The sequence below is a fragment of the Corvus kubaryi genome, unplaced genomic scaffold (genome assembly GCF_017639235.1).
Source record: "Corvus kubaryi isolate FWS band 111438036 unplaced genomic scaffold, C.kubaryi_AGA036_p1.0 134, whole genome shotgun sequence".
NCBI classification, from domain to species: domain Eukaryota; kingdom Metazoa; phylum Chordata; class Aves; order Passeriformes; family Corvidae; genus Corvus; species Corvus kubaryi.
The window spans coordinates 13,062,568-13,087,532 of record NW_024580668.1 but is presented as its reverse complement, the minus strand read 5'-3'; the positions used below and the strand labels follow the sequence as shown (position 1 = coordinate 13,087,532).

Genomic DNA, 24,965 nt, shown 5'->3' with positions numbered 1-24,965 from the left:
CTGAGAACTTCAAGCACTTTGTAACATCATTCCAAACCTTTCATCTTCTTACATCCAGAAACAAAGATGGTCTCCAGTACAATGCTGGCTGAAGAGGACAGTGGCAAGAGAGACCTTCCATGACACATGGAGATAATTCTGTATGGGCAGAGCGACTTTCCTGTAAGATGCAGCCCCTTCAAGTATTTCCTGAGGAGCAGCTTTTCCCAGCCCCAGAACATGATGCAGAGTTGCCCCAGCACTGGCTTTTGCCTGGAGGGCACCCCACATGGGTACATGAAGTATTTTCAGTAGCTTAAGGATCACACAAAGCTAAACAAACCCATGGTAAACCCCAAAACATCTCACTGCACAAAACAAATCAGGCCACAGTCAGATCTTTAATAAAAGCACTTGAAGTCATCAGTGACAAACATGATACAGCAGACATGACAACTCGGAGAAATCAAGTTGGGGGTAGCAGTGTGCTGCTGGTGTCTGCAAAGGATTGAACAAGGACCCTAAACCCAACCATCCCCTCAGTGGCTCCTCAGCTGTTCACAACACACTTGGTAAGGCTGCTAAAAGTCTCTCTTGCCTCACCCCTCCTCAAGCTGGTATGGCACAAGCACAAAAGGGTCTTTGTTCTGACCAAAACCAATGGAGTAAATTAACCCAGGAAAAAACTCCAGCTCTTATCTCTGGGTAGGAGGCTAAGTTGATTTTATAGCACAGAGACCAAGCAACCCACATCCCCCCTATTTCCTCCAGTTTCACAATATGTACTTTTACCAGGGTACTGTTGTGGAAAGGGGCCTGGCGCTGCCAGTCTCCTAATGGGATTCACCTGATTGGAGCAGGACATGGCAAAAGCATCTCCCTGCAGAAACCGTTCCCCACCTCACTGGTGAGCCTGTTCAAAGCTGTCAGCCACTTGTATGGCAAGACTACACATTCTCATTTAGCCACCTTCTGTCCTGCTCCCCTTATTGGAGCATTAGAAACCAACAAAAGGTGCATGGGATCCTTTTCACTGTGACAATAGCTAAGTAACCAATTCTAATTCCAGGAGTCAGTGATCCTCTTCCACTGACAGGGCCCTGAAGGTTCCCTGGTAAGAGGAGGGGCTGTGCAGCACTGAGAGGAAAATGGCAAAAGGCTTGTCCTCAGAAGCCCAGCACACACAAGAGCTTTGGAAGGTTGTATCCCTGCACTTTGGTCTTTGGGTAGTGCCACCTGCTCAGTATCTGTAGTGGTCTGGCTTGAAGGGCCCATCTCTGGACAAACCCAGGTATTTGGCCTGTTTGTCACTCAGCTTCGTCAGCTTCACACTCAGCTTGTCCAGATGAGCAGCAGCCACAGCTTCATCCAGCTAGAAAACAAAACATTGAGACAAGAATATTAAGAGAACAGAGCCCTATTAGTTCAGGACATCACAGTCCAGAGGGAGAAATGAGTATGTGGAAACCAACAGCAGCCCCAAAGGGGACTTACACTGACACAGCTTTGCTCCTGCCAACATCCCTCACCTGTCTGAGCACAGACCTGCACTCAGATGGAAGAGCCTTGTGCTTTTGAGGAAGACAAGTTAAGTTTAAGCGAGACAAAAATTTATACAATCAAACCCATTTCTATCTCATTTACACATTCACATCCATCCAGCAAGCAAAGAACAGAGATCAAACTCTTCAGAGATAAGAATATCCAGTTTGCTAGGATGATTAAGCCCCAGTTTCCACTACAAAGACACCTGGACATATTGCACTGTCATCCTACAAGTCCTAACACTGGAAAAAAATTCCTGTCCTTTCCAGATATCCCATGTTAGGGGCACATGAATAACGAAATTTATTCCAGAATCTCCAATTCAGCAAGACTACTTGTATCTGCTGGCACTGTCTTCATGAAGAATAAAACCAAGGTGGGCTGTAGGACACAAGCTCAGAAAGGTTGATATAATGTCTCTATCCCAGAGGTGTCAGGCAGGTGTATAAACTCAAGAAACTGGAGAATGTATAAAGTTAGAAGGCAGTTAAGGAGCTCCAGGAGCTTGGTACAGAAGAAACAGGAGGATGGTGAATGAGCTGCTGTGTCAGAGGGGGATGTACAGGCACAGGGGATATTCAGAGGTAGAAAGGACAGCACAAGCAGGCATCAAGGACAAGTTTGACCATTTGTAATTCCTGCAAAAAACAGGCAATCATAGCTACAGAAACAGATACAAAGTAAGTCTAAATCCCAGCAACATAGCAAAGACTGGCAATATTTCCCTCACATTAGTTAAGTAGACATGAAAGGCTGCAATATAACTGAAGGGCAGTAAATCAACTAAACAATCAAGGGCCAAACCTGCAGCTTGTGGGAACCAGCAGGGCCTAAATGATTCAAAAACTAGTCCTGGATCTCCCCCTCCAAGGGACTGTGGTAACAAAGCCACTACTCTGAAGTAATCCCATGAACCAGGTAAAAAGCTCCATGTGCACAGAGTGTAACTCACTGCAGCTCAGCCTGCTCACAGTAACCACTGCAGAACTGCCAGCATCTCTTGGGAACCAGCAGAGCCAAAGGTGACAAGAGAAAATTAGAAACCTAAGAGGAAATGGTTGAATAATGTGGAAGTGAACAATGAAATCCACCAAAGAGTCAGGTAAACCATGAAAGAAAGAAAACCTAAGGGAACGCCTGTGTTTAGAAGGGAAACAAGTATTTAAGCCTAGTACATCCTGTCTGGATACCATGAAACAAATAAAGGAGGGTCAGAAATTGGATTCATATCTTGTTGATTAGACTGACAGACAAAGCTCTCATATGTGTATTACCAGTGAATTTAAGACAAGATTTCACCCACTTAAAAAGGAACTGAGTCCCTGACAAGGTTTTCAGACTGCAGCAGGGATCAGTTGTTTCAAAGCTGCTTGGGACAGCTTGGGGACTTCAAGACTTAGATATAAGAGACACACAAATTTAGATGAAGGTAAGCAGACATTCTCATCTTAAAATCAAAGCTGAGCGGGCAGGACATTATTTGGTGTCAAGAACACAGAGATAAGAGTTTTCCTAGATTTCCAGGAATACACATTGCAGAAATGTGTGCTCGTTTGTAATGGTTGAGCAAAGCAATATTCCTGCAGTCAAAGAAAGTTCTGTGTAAGGTACTTGGTAATTGTTAAGTTTTACATTTGGACCTCAAAGCAATTGCACAGAACAAGGAAAGGCACTAGCCCAGAACATTATCAGAGAAAGTTCTTTGTTGGTTCTGAGAAGGAGACTGCTTTATTCTTTGAATCAAGCCTGCTGGGAGGCACAGAGTCAAGAGTGTTTTGTCACAGTGGATGAACCTGAGATCACTGCCATATGCTCCCCTAACAAGCAACTTCACGTTTAACTGCTCTGGGCATTACTTTTCATTTCCAGTTCAAGTATGCTTACTAAAAATTGTTATTCAGTGAGAGGATGAAACCACATTTAATCAACAACACTGGGCTATCATTTTCACAAGAACTGTCAACAAGACTGTTCCTTTGAAGACAATTATGTGGCAGTTTCCTGATCAACTCCTACACTGCATTTCTGGTATGCTTTGCTTGATCCTTAACTGATGAGTTTGGAAACTTAAGTCCTTCAGAAAACACCTCATTACATACACATTCTACTTCCTAAATGGAAAGTATTTTCACACTTGCTCTCACACCTGGCAGTGAGTTCCAAAGGCAGTGTGATTTAACTCCAGCATCTTTTTCCATGAGCCATCTCAAATTCTCAGTCTTGTTTTGAAAAATTAAAACCAGGTTAGTTTTCTAAAAGGAATTTGCAAGCTGTGACATGATCCAGACTTTTCCAAGAACAAAGAATGCAGAGATAAATTTAAAGGGAAATCCAAGGAAATCTGTCATTTATACTTTGTGAAGTTACTAGAACCAGATTGTGATAACCCTCTCTCAGGTGCAAATGGGATCAGGACTCTTACCACCCACAGTAAAAGGGATTCAGTTTCACTCCAGCTTCAACTCTGCCCACTACATTTTGCTGCTGGACAAGCTTGTGGAAGGAACAAGCTGATGGGGAGAAGCTTTCCAACTACCCTGAGGCAGCACAGGGCTTCCCAGCACCTTAGAGAAGTCAAAAAGTGCCTGGATGTTCTATCACAGGACAGGCAAGTCCAAGTTTTGCACACAAAAGAACAGCTCATCCATACCCAGCACATCCAAAGCCAAACATCCTCTGAAGGACAGAACCACTTTGCAACAAAAACCTTCATCAGGAAATGAGTTCAAGCCCAAACAAAGCCACACCTGAAGTTGGCTTCCTTAGCAGCACCTTTGCATGGCTGTCACTCACCTTCTTTGGCAGGAAGTGGACCCCCACGGCGTATTTGTCACTGTGGGTCCAGAGCTCGATCTGTGCCAGCACCTGGTTGGTGAAGGAGTTGCTCATGACGAAGCTGGGGTGGCCCATGGCACAGCCCAGGTTGACCAGGCGGCCCTCGGCCAGCAGGATGATGTGGCGGCCGTTGCGCAGGGTGTAGCGATCCACCTGTGGGAGCAGCGGTGCCACAGCCACGTCAGGCACAGGGCGAACCTGGGGGGCTTGGGGGGCCTCCCTCCCTCTCAGCAATCCAGCACTGCAGCACTTTAATTGTACCAGAGACCCCTCCCTCAATCCCAGCCAGTGTTTGCAAAGCTTGCAGCAACCCTGCGCTTCACAGCACACCCATCTTGGCATCTGCTTCGTATTTAACCAGCTCCCCAATTTATTTAACCAGCTCCCCAATTCTCCTGGCTTTTCCACGTGTGTGCAGTCCCAGCCAGCTGTGGTGGGAACATGCTGCTTGCAGTAAACCCCAGTTCATCTATGCCCAGTGGTCACAACTGGTGTGGGGACACAGGGCAGAGGGAACAGCTCTGCATGCAGCAGTTCAGAGCCTTGGCATCTAACACAGCATAACAGCCAGAGCCCTCAGCCTGCTGAAGGTCCCCTGGAATTGGTCCCACCTCTGCAAGGCCAATACATTCAATAAAAAGCTGTCCTGGCTCCTGGTGTACCCTCCTTTGCTCTTGGGGGACCACACATAAGATCCTCCCTGAGCTACGCCAGGGAGAGCAGGACTTTGCACACAGAATCCAGGCTCAAATGGGCTAAGGAGACAGGTCCTCAGCTCTGAGAGTCCCACACAGCTCAGGAGATAGATAATCTCACTGTCCCACATAGCTCAGGAGATAATGTCACTTAGCATGTGCCCCAACTACCTGGGCCAAACTGGACTCCTGCAATGTAAAACTCAACCCTGCTTCTCCTTTCCACCTCTCACTAGCTCCTCTCTGCCCTGCCTTTACCCTGGAGGAGGTTACAATATTAAACCAATTAATGAAACACCAATATGGCCCACAAGTCACAAGAATATTCAGTATTAACTGATATTTATTGCTCATGTCATACCAGGCATTTGGGAGCAGAGCAGTTTGGAAATACTTAAAACATAATCAGCAACACACTTTAACAAAACCTAATGCTTCAGAGCATTTATCTTCTGCTAGCACAGAACAGCAACTGTGACAGACCTAAAAGGGTCCCTCTCCACAGCTGTATTTAAACTTTAGAAGCCAGAAGTTATTTAATATTAAGTAAAATGCATCATTTTCAATTTTGTTCTTAAAGTTTTGGCCTGTAAGTTAAAAGCCACATGGGATGAGGCTTTAAGTGTAACAATACCATCTTCTGAAAAAACATCCTTGTGCAGGACTTTAGCAGAGATGTCAAGAGCAAACCCATCCAAACCATTTTTTCTTTAACAGGTATTTTGCCTTCAGAGCAGGTCTGTGCCTCCACCTGCCTGCCTCAGCTATGCTTCAATCACAGCACCATTTTCTGCTTCTTGAGATCACATGACAGATTGTGATTTCAGCACAACACATGCAGGCAGTAACCACCTCAAAGGGCAGCCCTAAAGCAGTCTTGCTTTCTCCTGCCCAAAAGCATTCAGCACTCAGGTGGGGTGAGAACAATCCCCACTGAGCAGCTGCAGCTATCATTTTGAATGCAAATTCTCCATGGTGGACCACCAGTGACATGCTCCATCCACCCAAAAAACACCATATGGGCCATCAGGAGATTATGGGAGGAAGCAACAAAACAAAGAAGGAACCAGATGGGAAGCAGAACATGAAAAATCCCAAGAACAGCTACAATATTACTTACAACAAACATTACATTTACAGATTGAACTACTAAAAGATAGCTGAGCAGTTAAAGTAGCATTTCAGTTTTGAAGTCTGAATTGGGCAGTTTAGGTGTCAAAATCTTATATCCTTATATAACAGCCACACAACTTGCCCCTGGACAGCTCCTGGCTTGTGCACAGAACCCCACACCTTCAGCAACCTGTGCTAACAGGGTCATTCAATGCACAAGGGAACATAGAAAATGTAAAATTAATGCACAAAAATAAATACAAAGTAGTAGTGGTACCAGCAGAGGCTTAAGTCAGTACTGTGGAAACACATCTCATATACAGACAGATAAACAGGCTCATTCATAAGCTCAGGAAATTGCTCCAGAAGTAGAATTCAAGTTACCCAAGCAATGAGCTCCTTTCCACACACAGACAAATGCCTCCTCCTTTTTCCCATTGGAATTTACCTGGCTCTGGACTTTCTGCCTGCTTTGCACTTCCCTGCACACTATATGGGAATAATTTATTTATGAGCTGAAGTTCATTGACCCTGACCTTCCCTTCCCCTCTCGAGTTGAGTTTGTGCTGCAGGTCAGTCTCTGATACCCAAACACAGCTGAGCAGGGCTGCAGTGCAAACCCAGAGCAAAACCAACCTGCCAGCTTTTCAGTAATAAGCCTATTTCCTCCTTAACTGTCCTCTGAATGCATCACATGAGCCAGAACGGCACACTATGATGTTTTTCTTACTGAAGTATTAAATATCTCTTACATCTGCCCAGCACTGGTACTGAAACTTCCATGCTGGACATGGTCTCAATTACTGTGTACCTCCAGGTGAAGGTAACAACCCTCAGCTCTGACATTAATCCTCTCATCAAGAGACAGATGTCTTCATAGAAAGTCAGGGATTTTTGCTCTTGATATTATATTCCCCTCTCTGGTTCAGTACACAGAAAAGCAGCTGCCAGGTTTTAGTAAAAATTGGAATATTCAGAACATTAGATTTCTTCAGCATTAATCCATATGGACAACCCTGACCCCAATTCCATTCTTTTCAAAAGGTAATTTAATTTTTTTTTTATAGCAGAAACTTGTTACAGTTTTCACACCTGGGACTACACTGCACCTTACTGCACTCTCATCAATGCCAGACTGGCTCCTCAAAGCAAAGCATACAAAAAGGAATTTACTGCCTCTGTGCAGGTAGTTTGTGTGGTGCCGTATTAACACCCAATTGAACATTCAACAGTGTTTACTCTTCAAGCAGTTCAAGGTTTAGTTTTAAAACAACCTGAGCTACCAGAAAGCAGGCAGGTACCTGTGGGCTCCTCTAGGACAAGAGCTGCTGAGCACAGGCAGCTCCACTACAGCCATGGGCAAGAACGAACCTGAACATAGTGAGAACTTGAGGGTAAAACTTCAGACCTGGTTAAGGCCATGCAAAGTGTCCCAACTTACCCCTCACAACTGCTTAGTAAGACTTTGATGTGGGTGACCAATAGCCACAGGGGAGTTATGAAAACTGGAAGGACAGATGGAGCTCTGAGAGTTATGTTTGGGTGTGGTGTTATTAAAAAGTACAAAACCTGTCCCAGAATCCTGCTATCAGCACGAACACTCCCTCTTCAAAGATAGCCAGAAGTGCCACACCAAGTCAGGTAAAGTCTGGTTTGATTTATGTGATGTTCTCCTTCAATCCTGGTGCCACAAAACAGTTTTGATCTAGTTCAGTTTTGTTCCTCTGCTTTAAGACAGTTGAAAAGCTGCAGTTTTCAGATTCTGATTTTCCTTGTGTAGCTACAGGCACAGCTTAAAGCAAATGCATGGTGGACATGCAATCTGAGCAAGGATAAAACATCCTGCCTGGTCTGCCCACACAGGTTTCTAAAATGAAGCCACCAAGTATGGAAGAGAAACCCAAGTTTGGCAGAGCTCCAGATAGGCTTTCCTGAGGTTTCAATCTCAGAGTAGACTAAAACAACACACCACACTTTGAAAACAAAGAGGTGAAAGAGGTGTGAATTTTTTCAAACCTTGGCAGAATCCTGAAAGACTTTCCATTGACATTCCCTCAGGACCACAACTGTTCTGCTGCTGAGCAGTACATGAGCAAACAGCTTCACAAGAGGAAATTCAGACCAGGCACCAGGCAATCTATGGGCTCTGCTCTTAAGTTTTACGGAGTCGCTAATGGTCTGCTATGTATTCCTCATCTAACTTGCTTTCTGCAGCTGAAATCTGGCACTGTTTTCAGCTCAGGGCTATCAAAGCAAGCACACTTGCATACCCTCTTGCCCATGCCCCAAACATCAAAGCTGACTTCCCATAAGGAATGGACTTGATGCAATTAATTGTCTGCACAACCAGTACTAAGGGTAAGCTCCTATCTCTCAAGGAAGAGGGAACACATGGAGAAAAATGTATCCATACCAGGCACCAGAGGTCACCCTGAGGGACTTGGGCACTGGCTGGAAACAACTGCTTTGATGCCAACCCAAGAATATCATGTGAAACTTGTTCCAGGTAAGCAGAATCTGCATTCTGACCAGAGCAACAGTGGCTTCCAACAAAGCTAGAAACACCAAAGAACCTGAAGAGAAAATCACCTTTCTAGAAATGGACACTGAGTAGCTACTGCTTTTTTCCAGCAGGAGAGCCTGTGCAAAGGCTGCCTCACCTGAGGTTTGACATTCACTGCCTCCACTGCATTGTCATTCAGCCACTTGGCATCAACTTCCACATCAAAATGGCCAATATTACACACTATGGCATCATCCTTCATCTGCTCAAAGTGCCTGCAAAAGAAAAAAAAGTTGTACCAAAAGTTAATCCACAGAGTTTTCTCCCTCAGCAGATGCTCCAATCCACAGCCCTGACAAGTGCCCAGCTCAGTAACTGCACTGACTCTCACAAGGTGTGAGGGGCTGGTAACCCCTCCAGGCATGAGAAGTCCACTGGAAAAGACTTCCAAGCTTCCAGGGAAGGACATTTCCCAAGGATATAAGAGCTTACTGGAGAGAAAGTACTTTCCCCAATATAGAAAGTAATAAAATTTTGTTCAATTGGTCAAAACAAATACCTGCAGTTATTCTCCTTCTTACACAGAAGAAATCATTTTCTTCATGACTTTGAAGTTCCCAGCAGATTTACATCTCTAGACATTAATGGCCTGATCTCCTCCCACCTAATCTGATCTTCTATTACAACATGTACAGTCAATGGCAAAGGAAGGAAGGAGTTTGTGTGCAGCTGGGGCTATAAACTGAGATCTAAGCAGCAGTAACCAAACACTGCAGGGCAGCTCATTGAGAACAGGCTGGTTTCAGCTGCTATATGCATCCACAGATGCAATCACTTTCAACCTTTACCTGCCTCCTCTTCTGTTCACATTTGTTTGGCCTAACACAGAATTCAGCCCTGAAGCCCTCATTCTCCAAAAGTCAATTTATCCCTCTGCAGCTTTTGTTTCTCCATCATTACATTCCATAAGCCAGGAACAACTGCAATCTGGCAACATCCAACAAAACTGAAAGACCAAAGGCTTAATTTCTCACTAAATTCATGCTAAATTCTGACATCCAGAGATCACTGTGTGCTAACCCTCACCGTACTGCTGACAGGTTATGGTTGTATTTAAAAAAAGAAACCTGGCTGTACAGGTATGCTTTCACTAAAGCAACTGGCTGCTTTTTCACTAAAGCCATACCTGCCCTGCACAATGTCAGTGCAGCCAGTGGTGGTGACAAAGATGTTGCCCTCTTTGCAGGCCTCCTCCATGGTTGTAACTTCGTAACCTAAAAAGAGAAAAGGTTACTTTTCTACACAACCACCAACATTTATTAACAAGTGGGACACAATACTAGAAGTAGAAAAGTACCGAGAGAGAATGAGTCAAATGTTTTTGCTGACACCTGGCCTAGGGATGATGCAAGGTAGTGGGATACTGGTCTTGCTGAACACCAACAAGGCACAAAACCCATTCATCCCTCATCCTTTCCAAATCTGCGGATCTATGCATTCAATGTCCAGAGGTATAGTCTGGCATAGGACTCAGACTGGATTCAGGGGGTTGAATTTGCAAAAGTGCCCCTACCACACCTGCAATTCTTGTCAGGTATGAACAGAAATGGAATAAACTGGTACCAAGAAGCACAGTTACACGAGGCACCCACAGAAGAGAAGGAGCACAGCTCCAGAGCATGCCCTGAGCTCAGCTGGAAAAAGAGAGAGCATGGCATTGGTTCTCCAAAAAAAACCTACCAAACATAAGGCCTGGCATTTTTTACTGTTTTAATTCCAGTGAAGTCTTATCCCATGCTGGAGGTTAGAACTGCACAACTTGAGGACACTCCCTCAGCCTTACCCCACACTATGGTTGGTCTCTGAATCCTTGACTCCAAATACATCTTCAAAGCCTCTAGTAACCAACTCCTTCCCTTACTGCAAGGAAGGGATTCCTACAGTTAAACTGGATTCAACTGTACCTCAGCAGGCACAGGGCTGAAACCCACTGAACCTTTCTTGGCCAGATCTCATTTATTGCTCTACACTGCATGTGCAGAGACCCTGTCAGATGCCTGAATTCCTGCTCTGCTTCAGCTCCCACCTTCCATGGCTGCCTGGAGCGCGTTGATGGGATCGATTTCGGTGATGATGACTCTGGCTCCAAAGCTCCGCAGGGCCTGGGCGCAGCCCTTGCCCACGTCCCCATATCCTGCCACCACTGCCACCTTCCCAGCAATCATGACATCTGTGGCACGCTTGATGCCATCGATGAGGGACTCTCTGCAGCCATAAAGGTTATCAAACTTGCTCTGAGGAAGGAAAGGGAGCAGTTTCAGAATAGAGGAAAGCCACTCAAGTGAAATTTCCTTAGAGAAAGAAGATGGACTTATGTGCAAGTACTACGAGAGTCGCCTAAATACTTTAATCACCATGAGGGACAGGAATTAGAGAACTTGGTTTGAGGTTTCTATTTATCCAGTTTTAGTCTAGGGAGTTATATCAGACACAGGCTTCAACGTGGTGAGAAGCATTTCATAAATTTCATTGTGTCTACTGACCAGGGGTTGGACTTGTTAAAAACTTGTTAGCAGTAACCTAAATTTATCAAGTGCTTTCACACCAATGCAGGTCTGAGTTTCTAAACTAGATGTTCATGAGTTCCCTGCTGCTGGTTATCAGATAATAACTGAACCAAGTGCCACAGGAAGGCAAAACACACCAGCAGCACATCATCTTATCTTTGCAAGACATGTCCAGCCTGCAGAGTAGCAAGCTGCCCACATCAATCAGGAGAAACTGGTTCCAGCAGACCCAGAAGATCAAAATTCCCCCATGGGAATTTCTTCCTCCATGAAGAGCTACCCTAACACTGTCAAGACCTCACTATTGCTCAGATTTGGAAAAATCCAGCAAGCAGCCACTCACAATAGTGGTCACTGCAACCAGGAACCCCTGGCTTTCATCTCCTAATGCCCCATCACACAACATCCTCCTACTATAACATTATCACATGACATTAACAGCCAGATTCTCAAATCAAAACTGCCCAGCTAAGTCAGACATTAAATATTACTTCAGTCCTTGAACACCTTCCTAAACTCAGAAACACACGTTGCTGTACTGGTTTTTCTAATATGCCTTCTTCTCCTTGGACCTTTTGTTTTGACCAGGAAGAGGGACAAACAGATTTGATTATTTGGGGAGTTACAGAGCCCAAGAATTTTTTTAAAGTCTGGCTCGCTACTAATGTTCTGCTGTGTTCTCCAAGGAGAAGAATTCACTGTTCACAGCAAAATTCTGGTCTCAAAGCCTGTGCTAGCTTTCTACAGCCTTAGGGCAGCGATTCTTCTTGCTTTCACTTAACACAGCGCTGTCTGCTACTGGTAATCATAAGATTAAATTCCCAGAAGCAGCAACCTGGTCTAGTGGAAGGTGCACCCACAACACCTGCAGTTCTTTTAAGTATGAATAGAAATGGGATAAATTGCGCATGGCAGAAATTGGCCAAAGTGTAACAAATTATACCTCAGATCCAGAAGTTCTGACTCAGTGCCTATAAACATTATCAGAGGCATATCTGCCATTAATATTTCAGAAAATTGTGTTACCAATCCTTCAAATTCTAAAGCTAGTGCCAGTTGGTATCCTTCTTTCCTAGTCCTGCAGATTTTCCTTGCAGCATGGAGGAAAGCAGCATCATCAGATTTGATTCCCCATCACCAAATCCCCCAACTGCAATCAAAGCCTTCCAGGTGTCTGTGTATTCCCATGCAGGCAAGAGAGCAGAGTGCTGGATGCAGACATCTGTCCCACCCAAAATACACTCAAGTGGCAGAAGGGAAGAACAGAACTGGCTGCTGTACCTGCCTCCTCTCTCCAAATGTCAGCACAGGAACCTGGCACCAAGTGGAAATATCAGACTAGGAGAGCAGAATTTGTCAGCTCAGTTGCACATTTTCCCAGAGATCTCTAATTGTGGTTAGTGCAAATCTTGTACTGTATAAATACCAAACAGTACTTGAAAACAAGCACTTGTTTGGCACTAGGATCCCAAATCCCTTCAAGAGGCTTTGTTAGAAACATCTGAACTTCCAAATCTACTAAACAGTATTAATAATTATTATGCAAGAGGCACAAATCTGGGTGAAAAGGATGTAAAGGAATAAACTTCTTCCAACATGAACTGGATTCCAGCCCACTACCTATGAAGTAAGTGTCAGGTGCATCTTAGTGAGCAAAAAGGAGACAGCAAACTGCAGAACAGGCAGGCCAAACAGGAGAACTGCCAACCCACCAGGATTATGTTTGCATGGGAACTTGAAATAGATTCAGTAATTAGATTTAAAAAACATCAAGATACATAAACCTTTAGTATACCTTTAATTCCCACTATAATTCATCTGCAGCCAAAAAGCACGAGCACCCTTTAAACATCATTTCACTTCATCCTCAATTCACCAGGGTTTATCTCGGCAGCAGTACCAAAGCTAAGCAAGGGATAAATATCTCCCTCCTGCCCTCTCCTTTGCAACTGCTGCTCACAGAGATCAACCACAGGCTGACCAAACAACCCTAACCAGCACAAGCTCATGCAAGTCACACTCGCTTTTCCAGCTGCTACCTGACACGTACTGGGGGGCTTTAAGCTGCTCAGAATGAGGACAGGCTCCTTGCCACAGGTACTGACTGTGCCTCCGGAGCCATGACCTCCAAAGGTGTTTTCACCTTTATTATTAAATAGCAGAAGAATGTACATTCTTACATACAAAAAGCTCTCGAGGTCCTGACAGCAGGGTATTTACAATGGCATGTCCCATTAGAGACATCAAGGGCTCACTTTAAGGCTATGGTGGAAATCTCTGTTCCAACCCAGATCAGGAGAAGCTCAGCAAGAGAAGGAATACTTTCACGGGAATGACAACATCCCAACACCAAGCTGGTCAGAGAGCAGAAAAATGCAGAAGGGCTTGTTCTGTATTACCTTGGTGACAGAGTCATTCACATTGATAGCTGGAACTTTCAGGGTCCCGTTGGCCTTCATCTTGTACAGGTTGTGAACCCCAGTGGTTGTCTCTTCTGAAATACCTCTAATTCCTGTGGGGAGAGTAAAAGGATTCACCTTAGCTGGAGTCAATGCTGTGCAAACCAGGATGTCCAGGTGCTGGGAGCAACTCCTAGAGGCTTAAGTTAAGCAAACCCTTGGCAGAGAGCAAGGAAGAGATAAAAACCCTCAAACAACTGCAGAAACACCAGAGGATGTGCTTCAGAGCCACACACCTCTGCACCCTCTGGTGCTGTACGCCCGGACTCCCTAGCAGGCTGTAGCAGCCCAGCTCCTGGGGGAAGGTAGGCAGGTGCTTTGCCGCAGCCCCTCGGGGTTGGTTTGCCCGGCGGGACAGGATCGGTGCCAGGATCGGTGCCAGGATCGGTGCCCGGGGCCGGAGCAGCTCCGGCACAAGCGGCGGCACCGCCCCCGGCCGCGCTCCGCGGCGCCGCAGCGCCCTCTGCTGACACCCCGGGGCAGCCCCTCAGCCCGGCCCCCACAGACCCACAGAACGTCCTGAGCCGGGAGGGACCCACAGGGATCACCCAGTCCCACCCCTGGCCCTGCACAGACACCCCAACAACCCCACCCTGGGCATCCCTGGCAGCGCTGTCCAAACGCTCCTGGAGCTCTGGCAGCCTCGGGGCCGTGCCCATTCCCTGGGGAGCCTGGGCAGTGCCCAGCACCCTCTGGGGGAAGAGCCTTTCTTTCCCGATACCCAGCCCGACCCTCCCCTGGCACAGCTCCAGCTGTTCCCTGAGTCCTGTCACTGGTCACAGAGCAGAGATCAGTGTCTTCCCCTTCTCTTCCCCTCACGAGGAAGTTGTAACTCAATGAGCTCTCCCCTCAGTCTCCTCCAGCTGAACAGACCAAGTGCCCTCAAGCCACTCCTCATATGGCGTCCCCTCAAGGCCCTTCATGATCCTCATGATCTCCTTTGGACACTCTCTAACAGTTTAATATCGTTCTTATATTGCAGTGACCAAAACCACACACAATATGCAAGGTGAAGCTGCCCCAGCCCAGAGCAGAGCAGAACAATCCACTCCCTGGCCTGGCCAGCAACACTGCGCCCAATGCCCCCAGGACACAGTGGGCCCTCCTGGCTCTCAGAGCACTGCTCACCCACAGATGCCAAGTCCAGTCCAAACCTGTCCTCACTGCTCAAAAAACCCAGTGTGAGCTAGTCCAAGCCCAGGTAAAGCCTGAGACTGAGCCATGAGACCCTTCTGTTGCTCCCCAGACCACTCTGTGGCACATAAAGGAAATTGGACCAACAGCATTAGAAGAACTTGATTAACCTGGAGAACAGAGGGCTCCAGAGAGAGCTCACTGCAGCCTTTCTGTACTTGAAGGGGGCTTATAAGATGGGGACACATTGTTTTTAGCATGGCCTGTTGCAACAGGACAAGGGGGGATGGTTTTAAACTGAAAGAGGGTGATTCAGACTAGCTATAAGGCAGCTTTTTTTTTTTTTTTTACAATGAGGGTGGCATAGGCTGCCCTGACAAGTGCTGCATGTCCCATTCCTGGGAACATTCAAGGGGCTCTGAGCAACCCGAGTTGAAGGTGTCCTGCCCATTGCAGGCAGGTTGGACTAGATGGCCTTTAAAAGGTCCCTCCCAAAGCAAACCATTCTGTGATTCTATGATTAGGCTGACTGATCCCCATCACTTGTGTCTCACCACAGAGTCCTCCATAGCCCCACTCCCCTGATGGTCACCTGCTGAGGGAATGCATTCAGGCTTTGGCATATTTAGGGCTTGCTAGGAGGGGAGAGGACAGTTTAAAGTTCACAGTGCAGCCTCATGCACAGCGAAACGGAGGATCTGTAGACAGTCTCCAAAAAGCATCAGTTTCCAGAGCAACTGCCTGGATCAAGGATAGTCATCCCCTTGTGAAGGAAAGCTTTTGGAGGTTGCAGCAGGAACGTCCAGTTCAAACCTGCCCTCTCTCTCTTCTGGTGTATCTGTCAAGCAGGAGACAGTCCTCATCCTTCAAAGGCTCTAAAGATGACAGTCCTGAGGTTAACAGATTATCCTTCCACGGCACTAAGCAGACCTCACATCCTGTATGCCAACAACTTCCCCTCCCTGGAGGCACCCAAACACTGCTCCAGGTGCCATCTACAGCTGGTCTAAACCACTCTGCAGCTGCCCCAAGTGCTGCCTACACCACTCATGGTCAATGCCTGAGTGACTGGGGAGCAGAGAAGGGCCTGCAGCAAGGACAAGGTTGAATTAAACTGAGACAGCCCTGCTAAACTCTCAGACCTGCTTTGCTCCCCCATATTTCTGACCTGAGCAATGAGCAAATCTGATGAATGAAATCACAAGCCAATCTTCTCCACACAGGTCTTTGCACGGATGCCAGAGAGCTCCCTTGCACAGATGCCTTTCCCCTTTGGTCAGTTCTCATTTTCCCCCTTCCTACTTTTATTTATCTTGGTATTAAGGGCATTTGGCTTAATAGAATAAGCCAACAGTACAAAGGCCATTCTGCCCTCTAACTGCAGGCATACTTCAGGAGAGGGGAAGCTTACTGAACAGTTCCACACACATATTTAACCCATCTCCTAATTGAAGGAATCCTACTTTCAACTGTTAGCTGCACACTAGGACTGAACTATTTAATTTAGAAGCAGCTGAAGCATGGAAGACAATTCCCTCTAAAATTAGCCCAGAAAACTTATTCCAGCCCTTAATTGTCAAATTGAATTTGGCACTTTCAGCTGCCTCATGCCAAAATGTCTCCTGTGCTCACAATCCACACTGTGCATGCTCTGCCAATGTCACTCTTGTTCCACCTCCACAGAGGTCAGATACCCCCACAAGCCCTTAGGATATATTAGCCTCTGTTAGCTATAAGATACCAAAACTGGATACTACACTGCTTCATATAAGCAAAGGGCTAAGCACAAAGCTCAGATAAATGAGATCAAGACTCTACTCTGTGGGTCCATTCTGGAAGTTTTGCTGTTTCCAAGGAGCAAGGGACTGGAAAGTAAAACAAATCAAGTTTGCTCCCCTCTGCAGAGACTGGTCTTAATTTACTGAACTGCTGCAAGGAGGTTTTCAACTACAGCCAGTGCAGACAGCCACACATTTTGGGAAGGGAAAAGTTGACAGGTATTGCATCCTCCCTGGACTCTTTAAAACTCCAGAGGAAGAGCCATTCCTATGAATTTAGGAAGCAGATCCAGGCAGTAGGGATGTTTTTCAGAGGCAGACTACAGATGGATGCCAAGACACGAGACAGTGCAAGAGCCATTGTCCTACTGCACTGTATTATGCCAGTCCCTCCCACACCAGGAGCACAAGACAAGCAAGAGGGTGGAAAGGGCTGGAGAGGAGAAATAAGGACAACAGGAGGGCTGGAAGTGAAAGGGGCTCAGCTCAAAGACCCTGGGAACAAGGACACTAACCAAGGTGTGCACGGCAGGGAAACAACCCTGGAAAACAGAGAATGAACATGGAAAATACTTTCTTTGGCCTCTGAAAACACAAGGAAGACAAAGAGGGATGACCAATTGAGGTATTTCTTGGCATCAAACATGGGAAAAGCAAGAGGTCATGAACATCACACAGAGGCAACCCAGGAAGCACAAGACCTTAGATAGAAGAGAGGCTGAGCAAAGACCAATGAAAACCTTTCATTACAGTTTAAATAACACAAAGATGTTGAGTGTTGGATTATGAGTGACATCAGGCTGAGGACGAAGGACAAAGTGAAGCCTGTCACAGAGCGTTTCCCTCTTCCTGGTGCTCCTACCTGCAGCAACACATGGATGAGGAGCAGAGCCCCAGACTCCCCTCACACAGCCCCACTCACCACCTGCCACCTTCAGATTTTTTCCTCCTATCTTCCTACTAAAGCAGAGCACGAGTCAGAGGAGAGCTGATCCAGCAGGCTTCTACAGCTACCGCACCTCTATGAAAGCGCCACCACACCCCACTGTATTACCTTCCAATTTCCTTCACATCCCAAACTAAACGTGCCCTTTAACAACCCTGGGCACCCACATCTTGCTGCAGCAGAGCTGATGGACACTGGCAGGGCTAAGAAGAGTCTGTCATACTCACCAGGCACAGATCAGCCTGGTCATGCCAAATTCCCTTCACATAAATCTTTTACATAAACACAGGCTAGCAACACCACACTGATCAGTTTTACTAACTTGCACTGAAGGCAAATCAAAGCAAGAGTGCCAACCCTCACTCCATCAGCATCTTCACTGACAAACAGAATGAGTATTTAAGGTAGAAAACTGTTCCTTTTCCAAGGAAGGCTACAGGTGGTCATGACTTCATTCAGAACTGCACTAAGAAGATGGGTAAGAAACGCATTAATGGAAAATCGTTAACTGCAAGCAGACACTGAGCAGTTCTAGAACACAGCCCACTTCCAGGAAGCTTTTGGCATGACAGCAGAACCAGTGGTCATTCTCAGGTAATGGGCACAGTAAAGGATGGCCATGACAGGACACTGCAGCTTATGGGCTACAGAGCAGAGGTGGAAACAGCTCCTCCAGGTAACAGATTCTGGTCTTGAACTGTAAGGAATTCTCACAGCCTGTTTGCACATGCCTGTCCCTCATCCCCCACCCTTTTTTACACCAGCAGGGAATTCCTGCAGAAAACATCCCCCCAAATAGTCCCCTAAGCAGAACTGTGCCTGTGAAAATAAAACATGAGTCACCTTTCAGCAGCTGTGGGTATTTGGTATGAACTAGGTTGGTAAGATCTCCACCATCATCCAGAATCATGTTGAGGGGCTGCCCATCCTTGAAGTACAGGGTCTGCTCGATGCACCACATGTATTCCTCATCTGTCTCCCCTTTCCAGGCAAACACTGCATGGGAACAAACGCACACCATTAGCCAGTTTCTTACTCAGCATGTAGTGAAGCAGCCAAAGGAAGATTTCATCAGCAGCTCCCAGTAGCAGCTGACAGACAGATGATTATCTGTGCCTGCAGGCAAGCAAAGACATTTGCACTGAAAAACAGACCTCAGAATAATCACTGTTCCAAGACACAAACATGGTCAAAATGTTGAGACTTCATTGCTCTCATTCTTCTTCCATGAAAAAGGAGAAGACAAAGCAAACTAAAGCAGACTCACATCCGCAACACCCCACTCATTAGAAACAGCCACTAGACATATTGATACAGACAAATGAAAACACAACTACAGCATTTTCTAGCACAGCAGAAAAGAGGGACCAGACTTCAGCATGAGCTAAGCAGCAGAATATAAACTCTTCAGCAACTGAGTTTAAATTCTAATCTCTAGCCCAGCACTAAAATCCAAGCTGAGGTGCCTTAACTGCTCTAACTAGGGTGTATTTCTGTGTCAGTACAGCCCCAGCAACAGGCTGCCACCACTGGCATGTTGCAGTCACCAGGATTTGTGTCTTTCCAGGCATCTGTACTGTCTTCATGATATACTCAATCCTCAGAGGTACTCAGCCACTCAAACACATAGTGGGCACATTATTTACACACTCCAGCATTTGGCTAAATTGTCATGTTTTCACTGTTTATACAGAAAACTAACCTTGAGCCATGAAGAGCCAATCATGCAATTACCTATTCTAAAGGAAAGTGTGTCAGGATCTCATATTGAAGCCAAAGGACCAGCATTCCTCTGAGATCTCATAAATTTAGTATGAGAAGTACAATATTAACAAAGAGAGCAAGTTCCAAAAATGAGGATACCAAGGACAAAGGTCAAACACTTTGACAAACACTCAACCTGTAAACGGCTCTTCAGTTGAGTTTTGGGTGTTGAAAGCAGTGAGGAAGACAACTCAACATCTAAAGAATCGCACATGGCTCTCTGACATCCCACGCCAGAGGCAATGCCTGAAGCTGGTAGTGCCAAAGGAGCTGATGAAGGGACCACATTGCTGCCTTAGAATGTGCCACAGATGAGGAAAGACTTGTGGCAATAGTTAATTGTAATAGAAATGAGAGACCCCTCCCAAAGCAAAGAACCAGGCTGCCAGAAATCAGATTTAGCATCTGCCAGCAGCTGGGCTCAGGTAATGCAGTTTCCAGCACTGAGGATTGCATTTCCTTAAGCTGAGTTACACAGCAGACAGTTTCAGGTATTTCTACTGATCTGTGAGGAATTGCTGCTTGTTGGAAGGTGACAGTAACGAGACAGCAGCAATCCTGATACAGCACTTAAGGGATATCAGGCAGGAACACAGCTGGGCTAGTTCTAGCCTAAAAATATCTTGGGTATTGATCCTGCCACTGTGACAGGGCACATGGCAGTTCCCTTGCCTTTCCCAACCCCTATTTAGCACAGAGCTTGCTGGAAAGCACCAAACACCTCCAGCTACACACACCTATACACCACTCCATTTAATCACCCAGCGCTGATGAGCTGGGTAACACAGAGCCCAACAGCAGCCTTTGCTGGGAGACCTGTGCACAGGCTGATGCAATACAGTCTGAATCAAATGTCCTGGTTTGTAACAATCACTGCTTCTGATGGGCTGTTTCCATCCTCAAGCTTGTTCAGAAGAGCTTAATGTGTACACAGTTTGATTTAGCAGGAACAGGCAGTACAGCCCAACTCAGAGCCAAACCAGAACATGGAAAACTTACCAGGGATACCAGCTTTTGCAATAGCAGCTGCAGCGTGGTCCTGCGTGGAGAAAATGTTGCAGCTTGACCATTGTACCTGGAAAACAAGTTTTGTTTGCTGAACAAAGTTCTGAGATATCAGACACTCTCTACCAAACACGGGAGTTAAAAAGGGAACAAGAGCAGAAAGAAATGAGTGCAGATTCCTGCCTTTTTCAGTAGCTCTGCAAAGATAAGTTGAAAACTGGGTGTCTGACTAAGGGAAAATAATGTCACATGGAGAGAAGGTGAATGAGCTTTAGCTGTGCCATATATTCAGCCATCTCACAAGCACTTCTCCCCGACAGCCAGAGCATACTCCAGATCTTCAGGGGTGCCCAACAGCATGGGTTTGGGAAGTTTTGGTCAAATAAAGGTCAGATTTTCAGAACAGCCCCATAGCAAGTGTCTACTGAAGGTATGGACATGCAGCAACACACCTGCTGGCACTCACAAGAGTCAGAAATGCAGCTGAAACATTACACTCAATCCAGGCATTCTCTAAGATTATGCTCACCCACCTCCCACTCTGTGCTCCAGTCATGGAAGCTTTTCCAGCTGAGCTAAGTGTTTTCCTCAGATTTCATAACTAGGTTCAGGCACCTAGAAAAGCAACAGCATGTTGCTGAGTTGCACTGAAAAGGATCTGCACACCTACTGCAGCTCACAGCACCACATCACAGCCACATACCCTCTGCTCCCCACAGGGCTGACTGGCAGCTATTTGCATATTCACTGGTTAAAGAGCTTGAGGAGAGAGGGCAACAAGGCACAACCATCCAGCCTGCTTTCAGATACTCATCCCACTTGATCAATAAGTGACGTTTTGAAGTAAGGGCTGCAGTTGGAAGCAGCCTACACAACCAACACTTGTCATGAAAACACACCTGGAAGGAGCACAGGAAAACAGAATCCATAACCTAAAGCTGAACCTCCTCACCTGGGTTTTTTCAAGTTTCTCCCATACCAGTACAGATGACATCAAAAGGTGTCATGACATTCAAAGTACACAGAATACCTATATATTGTTTACACTTCAGACTTGATACAGATTTGTCATAGTGACATAGAACCTGGATTAACTGGCACACCTGATGGGCTCAGACCCTAGTATTTACATCACTGGTTATGGGAACGATTGGTTTTTGTTACAAATTTAGAACTTACACTCTGAAGCACAGAGCATTTACTCTATCCCTGTTATCCCAGCCAAAAAAGGGACACTAACGTTGCTGTGCTGCAGTGAGCTACATTCTCATTACATGGGATATGATTTCATCAGTTTCATTCCTCCCTCCTTGGCACCAAAGTTCTGACAGAACAGATGAACCAGGGCTGAATCAAAACTCAAATTAAAGCCTCAACTAATCCACAGGCATCAGACAAGGAGTTAACACAGCAGCACACGCCTTCAAAGCTACAACCACAACATTCTTAGAGGAACCCAGTCTCTGCAGGTACCTCCCTGAATGACTCAGATGGGGTTGTGCTCAGCTTAAAGCAGCTTGGCAATGTTAAATAATCACACAGCTGCCTCCTAAGCCAGCCATACTGGGATACAGCAACCAACAGGAGCAGCAAGGAGCTTCCCAAATTTCAATGGCTACTGGTTTCCTGTAAATCCTGTGGACGGACAAGAGTTCCACATAGAGTGGCTGGAACAAAGCCAGGACTGGACCTCCACATCAAAGCTCTCCTTCAGCACTGCACCATTTGCAGCCACAGGACAGCTCTGAACAGGCTGGGGAGCGCCTGCACAGCAGCATATACCTTGCCCAGGCTGAGCTGGCACACTGTCCACACCTACCTCCTCCTCTTTTTGAGGAAATGCCTTCACTGCTACAGAGGAAAACTTCCCCTTCTCCCAGTGCCTTTCAATCAGCATGACACTGCTCAGTTCTTAACTGCTCCCAGAGAGAGCTCCCATATAGGGCACCTCTGGGCAGCCTGAATTCAGGCAGCTAAACTGCAGGAGGAAGGAACTTCAGATCATATACATACTTAGCAATCCAGCCAGCTCCCTGCTCTGCACACAAGCAATGCAGATTGTGCTCAGATACCTGGCTCTCCTCATGCCCTGAACACTCAGCTGTGATGTCTGGACTTCATTCAGCCAGTCAGGCATGGGACACAAGGCAGTAACTGGCTTCTAAGTATCTCAGACTTTAATATGGATGAGAGTAACTGGCCAGCCCTTGGTCCCTGAGCCACACTGCATCCCTGTTGTTTTCCTGCACAGCTCAAAAGCCAGCACAGCCCTCAGAAAGCTTCATTAGATTTTGCTGACTTTACCAGGGCATTGTGGGGTTCTTAATACAGGCTAATCTGTGCTGGAGGCAGTCCCTAGAGCTGCAGCACGAGCAGCCACAGCATTGCAAGTCCAAGCACAGCCCGGCTATGTGGGAGCAGCTGTGGGCACTGCCCAGGGCACTGCACACAGGGCACAACAGGCACTCAAAGCTGCAGCTTGTCCACAGGGAACACACACACCCCAGAATTGTTCAGGGCAGGTAACAAGCTTCTTGCTCGAGGAGAGAAGACATAATCCATCCACGTGGAGATTGCAGCCTCTTCCAAAGAGTACAGACATTTGCCAGGATTCCGTACGGTGTTACATAAGCAGGAGCAGTGACCTGGCAGAGAGTTACCCAAGAGCTGAGAGAGAAACTCAGAGCCACGTTACCTCAGCCCCCAGCACGATGAGGGTCTCTATGAGCACTGCTGTCTGCACAGTCATATGGAGGCAGCCAGCAATGCGGGCACCTTTCAGGGGCTTGGATGCAGAGTACATCTCCCTCATCTTCATCAGCCCTGGCATCTCATTCTCCGCAATCTCAATGGCCTTGCGACCCCAGTCTGCAAGGCTGATGTCAGCTGCAAGAGAAGCAGGACAGGTGTCAGAGTTTGAATAGCTGAGACCTTGGTATCTGTTCACACACTTGTGGGTAGGCACTGGCTGCAACAGCTGAACTGAACACCCAGCAACAGCTGGGAGTCAGAGCTGCAGGAAATAGATCCTATTAAACCAGTTACTCCCTGGTTTAATAGCCTCCCTCACAGGCTTTCAAATGAGTTTAGACCAAACCTACAAGCCCCTCTGCAAAAAGCATGCTACTGCAAGAAGGTATAAAGCAACTGTGATCTAGTGCACAGATATCCTGAAGCTCATTAATTCAGTAAGCCACAGCCTTAAGCTCTTCTTACAGACACTGCCCGAGCATCCAACACTTCCTACAGGGACTGACTTCCACAGTACTGACCTGCATGTGGGGAGGGGTTGGCTGTAGGGCAGTGGCTTCCCACACACAGAATGCTCCCTAAGAGTGCACCAGGAGCTGAGTGCCTAGCTCAGCTCCCCCTCCTCACAGCAAAGCTGCAGGTCCTTGGATACACACAAATTATTTTAAGTGACCATAATTACCTTAGTTGCCCGTCTGCTTCTACCTTTGTAAAAAGGATCTATAGCAGAAAAGTCCAGCAAAAAATGAGCAAGAGAGGCTTCTGACAGGCTCACTGCACTCACCATGGATGTCCAACCCCAGCCTTAAAACCACTAGGGTTAAGCAGGTAATGCCCAGATGCATCAACTCTACAGCACCAGCCAACACAGTGTCCCTCTTACTCGGTTTGCTCTTTGAGAGATTTCAGAAGTTCACCATTCCATTTAGGCCACAGTCGGATGCTTTTTTGTCACCTACCTCGTGAACACAGACTGTTTAAAGCATTAAGGAACACCAGGACTCGGAGTTAGACTGCCAGGTTTAATACAGACACGCTAATTGCATTTTGCTGCAGACTGAAGCCTGGGGCCACTGATGCTATTGCACATGCTAGAGCTGACTGGAGCACAGTCTGTACACCACCGGAACTGAAAACTGCCTGAAAACAGGCAAGGAAAGGACCATGGAAACAAATACATCAAGAGGAGGAGGTTTAATCTTACCCCTCTTAAGGGCCTGGTAGCCTTTACCAGGGCTGCTTTAAAAATATCCTACAGTATTTTAGGTTCAGAGCCTCCAGGGTAAATTATTTATGAATCTGAGCCTTAAAGACTAATGTTCGCTTCTTTGAAAGGAGCCTCCCAGGAACACCCAACTCTTTATAAAAACTGGGGTTCTTTGTGAAATTTCAGGTCTACAGAAATACCCGCCAAAACCTTCAGGGCACATGAGTCGAAGGTCCCAGGATGGGAAATACTTTCACCTTCGGAGCGAAGCCTGTTCGCGCCAAGGGCTCTGAGCGGCGGGGGAGGGACGCGGCAGGCGGGCCGGGCCGGGAGAGCGGCACAACCGCGAGTGGGAACCCAGCGGTGCAACATCCCCGAGCCCCCGTCCCCCGCGGCAGCTTCCCCGGCGCACGGGGGCTCAGGCCCGGCTCCTCCGTGGACAGGACCCGCCGTCCTTCCCCCGCGGCCGCGTCCAGCGCGGCGCCGCGGCCGCCGAGGCCGCGCTCCCGGCACCGCACTCGCCGCAGCCCGGGGGAGGCGCCGAGCCCCGCGGGGCCGGCCCAGAGCTCGCACTCACCCACTTTGTAGGGCAGCCGGTCCGACATGGTGGTGCTGCGGGGCCAGCGGACAGGAGGAGGTGGAAACGGCGCCGGGCGCGCTTTAAGTAGAGGCGGCACCGTCAGC

The 24,965-nt window shown here is 47.0% G+C and overlaps 1 protein-coding gene across 1 annotated transcript; it reads right to left on the bottom strand.

Moving 5' to 3' along the window:
- Positions 1-361: 361 nt before the first annotated feature.
- On the bottom strand, positions 362-24,965 carry AHCY (adenosylhomocysteinase). The gene is made up of 10 exons (XM_042051113.1): positions 24,859-24,965; positions 23,019-23,209; positions 20,318-20,393; positions 18,398-18,550; positions 13,637-13,749; positions 10,757-10,964; positions 9,857-9,944; positions 8,828-8,945; positions 4,318-4,512; positions 362-1,351 (listed from the first exon to the last, which is right to left on the bottom strand). Exons 1-10 carry the CDS (start codon positions 24,884-24,886, stop codon positions 1,220-1,222), a joined length of 1,302 nt encoding a protein of 433 aa, XP_041907047.1. The 5' UTR covers positions 24,887-24,965; the 3' UTR covers positions 362-1,219.